Here is a 5607-nt window from a genome sequence, read left to right as displayed (position 1 = left end):
ATTTGCATTAAATTTATTTAAATCAGCACTCTGTAAATCTTATTAGACCCTGTTTTCTTATGTTGCTGGTTTTTTTTTTTTTTTATTGAAGTCATATCTAACCCGATTCACAAATTTATGAATCTAAAAATATCATCTATCAATTTACTAAAACTGAATATGCTACTAGTTCGTCCAAAATCTTCTCATTGAAACAGCACGAACTCCAGTGCCTTGAGATGTAAGCACCGCTGTGATTATATGTACAGCTTATGTAAAAAACGTTTCTAATTCTCTAACTGCCAAAAATAGCTTCCCTTGTTACAAGCCTAATACCACGCACCCATAACTCTGCCATTTCCTCTCCTCCCTCACACACAAAATGGACTTCCTTGTTCTTTGATGTGATCACATAGAAAATTCCAGGTTTACTACCATCGCCTTTCTTTTGTCTGCTTCTCTGGAAGCTTATGCTAGAGCCTACTTCAGCTTTTCGGCAAATGACATTTCGACAGCTCGAATTTCCCCATCGAAGTACTCCAGTAGATCCTACCATTTTAATGACCTTTGTGTGCGGAGATCCTTTCCCTCCCTTTGTGTGTTTTAGTACCGTAGCACCGCATAATACCAGCTTGCGTGCAAGTGCATTTAGTATGATGTTTTTGGCATCATTTTGCAGTCCCCCATATTTTCTAGAAAGTGATAACGCAGTTTCACCCTTCGCACTCTTCGCATCACAATGTGCTCCATTGGAGATCAGGAGTTGACACATCTCACCATTACCTTCCCTTGCAGCCAGCATCAGTGGCGTGTAGTCATCTCCATCTGAAGCGTTGATTTCATAACCCTTGCTTATCAGTAACTTCACCGCATCCAAGTCTCCATATCGGGCAGCACAATGTAACGCATAAAATCCTCCAGAATTGTGTTTACCCTTCTCAAGGGCAAAATCAAGCATGATTTTTTCGAACATATCTTTATTGNAGACCCATCAATGGTCACATATGCCAACACAACTGAATGACATGGATCATGAAGTGGATGTGTAGCATGGAAATTTCATGCAATGTGACCGTAACATGCCTATTTCCAACTGGTCCTCCCTTAACTTTATTGAGATCAAACTTTAAACCATAATCAGAGTGTAACTTAACTTGAAATTTATTTCTGCAGAAAATAAATTTACATAACTGTAACTGAAAATTTCTACAACTGAAAAGCATTTAAAATAACAAACTCCCACTAAAACTGAATTTCCTCAATTGACATAATACCCATACTAGCAATATGCTCATGAAACTGTTTGGGTGGTAATCCCTTAGTAAGCGGATCCGCAACTATGGAGTTTGTACCGATATGCTCAATAGACAACTTTCCACTCTGAATTCTTTCTTTAACAACCAGAAACTTGATGTCAATATGTTTTGACTTCGTCGAGCTCCTGTTGTTATTGGAATACATAACTGCTGATTTATTGTCACAATGTAACCTTAGTGGCCTTTCAATGCCATCAACAAGGCGCAGTCCCGTGACAAAATTTTGCAGCCATAACCCATGATTGGATGCCTCATAACACGCTACAAACTCAGCTGCCATGGTGGAAGAGGCTATAAGTGACTGTTTAGCACTCTTCCAGGAAATGGCACCTCCAGCAAGGAGATAGATGTAGCCCGACGTAGATTTCATACTATCTTGGCATCCAGCAAAATCGGAGTCAGTATACCCAATTATCTCAAGCTGATCCAACCTCCGATATATGAGCATGTAATCTTTTGTTCTCTGTAGGTACCGTAAGACCCTTTTGACTGCTTTCCAATGTTCCACTCCTGGATTACTTAAATATCGTCCCAACATTCCTGTCACGTACGCAATATCTGGACGTGTACAAGCCTGAGCATACATCAGACTCCCCACTGCAGATGCATAGGGAATCTTCTGCATTTCCTTTTCCTCAAAATCATTCTTTGGGCATTGTTTGAGACTAAATTTGTCTCCCTTAGCTNCAGTCTCGCCAGATTTATTGCACAACTTCACATCAGCCCCAGCATACACAAGTTTCCTGAAGGCATCAACGTGGCCTTCCATGGCAGCGATCATGACTGCTGAGAAACCGAGAGCATCCTGTTCATCAAGGTCAATACCTTTCTTTCCAATCAGAAATTTCAAACCTAGAATATCTCCTGATCGCACTACAAATAGAAAAGGTGAAAATGCAGATGTGTTGGAAGACATCGGCATGTGACCACTTCGGATTACATTCAGCATTATATGTTGAAACTCTATATGCCATTGATTAGACCTTGCAATACAAACCACAGTTTGGCTAGCTGTGTCAACCAAACCAAAGTCTGCACCTGCTTTTGCTAATACTTTAAGGCAATCTTGCTGCTTGTACTTGACACTGATTAAAAGTGCTGTTTCCCCGGATTGTGTTCTTGAGTTGAGATTACAACCAGAATCTATTAAACTTTTAAGAATCATTGGAAATCCAAGACGAGCTGCAAAATGTAATGGCCTAAACTCCAATTTTTGAGTGGTCTCGACTGGAGTTTCTATGTGAGCACCACATTTTACAAGCACTTTCACAGCACCATCATTGCCACACAGAATTGCATGGTGGAGAAGCGTTCTTCCATGATGACGGGCGTTTGGGGAGAGGTGATGGAGAAGCAACTGCAAGATTGAACCTGTTGCCTCAAAATATTCTAAGGCACACCAGGTAACGGGGTAAGGCTCCGCCAGCCCTGCGCCCACTCGAAGTTCCTCACCTGAAGCTGTATCCCATGACCATGCCCCAAGCTGCACTTTAATATCAGTTCTGGCTCCAGCCTTCGCTCCAAAAGTCAATAAAAAAACAGAATGGATGTCAGTTTCTGTCCACAAAACGCAAAAACAAAATATTCTTTGAAGATAGTTTGCAGAGTGTGACATCACCTAGTTCTTAGACCAACAATTATGGTAAATTGTCACTACAGATTGGTTGTGGTTCTATTTTGTTCAAAACTTAAAATATGACCTTTTTGCATTGAATATTTACAAGGTAACTGGGTAAGCAAATTCTTTTAGCAGAAAGTTTTCACCAATTCTTGAAACTAACTAGATAAAAGTTGATTCATGAGAAACACAAACATAAATTTAGCATCAATTTGCTTACTTCCAGCAGCAGGCGAACAACTGAGATCTGCCTACTGACCACAGCAGCCACAAGCGCAGTACAGTCAGCATTTGCATGCAGACAAGGTTTGCATGATTGAAGCAACATGCGGTCAGTTGCATTCACATCCACTCCACACTGAAACCAAGCAACAAAATAAAGACGACGGCAGATTGGTTGAGAAAAGCAAAAAATTTAGGTCAAGATAGACAAACATAGCATGAGTTTCCCATGTAATGTGAGCACAAAGAACAGAAAGAAATTAATAGGAAACACACTTTAACTCATAATCAGTGTTGACTCAAATCTATGCAAGAAAATTCCTTGATTACACACATACGACTCCCTTCTTAGGTTCTTTTTTTCCAAGTGAACCAGCAACATAAATGGGTAATCAACACAGCTAGGTAGTGTCACTAGTGCTATGATGTTGACTATGAACATGCGGGACTAACTGTAGAAAAAATGGGATTCTCATAGCAGTAACTTGACTTCACGAAAGGCATGGATAAAAGGGCGGAAAGACAAGTAACTTCCAATATTAAGATCATGACGCTCAATTTTTTAAAATAAATGATTGGATATTTTCATTACATATATTCTTTCTCTTAACAAATAGCTGATCGAGCTGTTAGCCTACAATTTTAATTTCCCTAATTCATATTAGCAAACATGTCAGAAATTTAACCTTCATGAAAGCTTTCACCACATCCACAAAACCTCTACAGCATGCTGTCACAAGAGCATGAATGGCAACATGAGGCCGTATAAGATCAAAACCCATAAGAAGCTTCACTGAATTTGATCGCCCATGATTGCTGGCCTCTAATAATGCTTCCTCACATGCTGGTTGAGATGCCCCAGCCTTGAGTAAAATTTCAAGGATCTCAAAGTGGCCTTCCCTTACAGCTGCTGTGGTCGCAAAGCCCCTAAATAGTTGCAGGTTCAAATCAGCTCCTGCACTCTGCCAATTTACAAAAAGAATAAATTCATAAATTACAGCAGACAAAACAAGTGCACAAGACTCTGTAAAAAGACACAACACCAGTCTGAAATTCCCTTCACTCCAATTGCTAAATCAGTTTCGAAAAAATTTGCAATTTCTTGCAAGAGAGCAACTAAAAGCAGTATGCGAGCAAGCTCCAAATTCTTGCATGTCCTCTCTAACTGTCAGATGACTCACATTCGCTAAGTCAATGAACAAGTTAGCATCATGCGAGTGTCACACAGTCGTAAAAATTTCAATTTTATCAGATTAAGATTCCCATGGTAGCGCAAGAAAAATATAGGCGAATTCAGTTTTATCAGAATAAGATTATCATGGTAGCGCAAGAAAAATAAAGGCGAATTCAGTTTATAATATTTGATCACGGCAAGAGAAGTCTAATTAAATAAAAAAAAGAACAGGATTCAAGCTGTTAAAACAGCTAACACCTCCTAATCGACTCGTAAAGGAGGTTCAAAAAAGGACTAGGAAAGAGAGAACTCGAGCATCAACTTTTAAATTTTGAATAGAAAAGCGGAAGTCCCCATTCAAAATAAAAACCGAGATTTCAGCAATCCAATGTTAAATCATAGACACTTCCTTAATCAACAACTTCTCATCGAGAGAGTCCTGCCACTGTATTGAGCGAGTATTGAAAGAAATGGTAGAAGAAACGATGCATCTAAACAAAAAAAATGGGCAGAAACCGAAAACAAATGATATAGAAATCAACATCTCAAACTCAACATTGTCTTACCAGTAAGTTCTTAACGAGATCAATATTTCCATTATTAACAGCCACGAACAACGGCGTGACGTCAGTCCGGAACTCTTCGTAATCGACTCGCACCTCGCACGGTGACTCCTCAAGCAAAACAATCTCAGTCTTCCGGATCCTCAAGCACACAGCACCAACGTAGTTGACGTCAGCAAACGGATCGCCGATGCATTCAATCACCGATTTCAGATCGTTACACAGCGCAGCTTCGAGAAGCCGCTGCGAGACCTCGGCCTGGTAATCCAGGGGAACCACCTGCTTCCCCGCGAGAAAGCCTCCACCGCCGCCGCCGTGCCTCAATGCCATCATTTGATAGCGGAAGACTAGAGTAGTAGAGCAACGGCGAGTTGCCTGGTGGCTGGAAAGAGAATGGCGACACAGTAGTCGAGAAAGAGAAGACAAACTTGAAACGAGTGAGCGCCAGTGGCAGAGGTGGGGGTATTTATGGGCATATATTAAATATATAATAACTAATATTATATATCTTTAAAATAATTAAATATATATATGATTTGGTACTAATGTCAGTTGGCGTGATTTCAGGGTTGAAATAATAACAAGATAATGATTTAGGTTGTTATTTCATATTTGGGCAAATTCGTTGTTTTTTTTTTAAAAAAAATAATAATTACAAAACCAGTTTAATTTATCACAAAAATTCTTGTGAGACGATCTCACGGATCAATTTTGTGGGTCGAACCTTTTATTTGG

The 5607-nt window shown here is 39.8% G+C and overlaps 1 protein-coding gene across 1 annotated transcript; it reads right to left on the bottom strand.

The window, feature by feature from the left end:
- Positions 1-182: 182 nt before the first annotated feature.
- On the bottom strand, positions 183-5304 carry LOC140985628 (uncharacterized). Its single transcript, XM_073453495.1, has 5 exons — positions 4876-5304; positions 3822-4097; positions 3134-3271; positions 1961-2808; positions 183-965 (listed from the first exon to the last, which is right to left on the bottom strand). Exons 1-5 carry the CDS (start codon positions 5203-5205, stop codon positions 275-277), a joined length of 2283 nt encoding a protein of 760 aa, XP_073309596.1. The 5' UTR covers positions 5206-5304; the 3' UTR covers positions 183-274.
- Positions 5305-5607: the final 303 nt, after the last annotated feature.

Source organism: Primulina huaijiensis, chromosome 10 (assembly GCF_012295235.1).
Source record: "Primulina huaijiensis isolate GDHJ02 chromosome 10, ASM1229523v2, whole genome shotgun sequence".
Classification (NCBI taxonomy): domain Eukaryota; kingdom Viridiplantae; phylum Streptophyta; class Magnoliopsida; order Lamiales; family Gesneriaceae; genus Primulina; species Primulina huaijiensis.
This window is presented reverse-complemented; position numbering and strand designations above follow the sequence as displayed.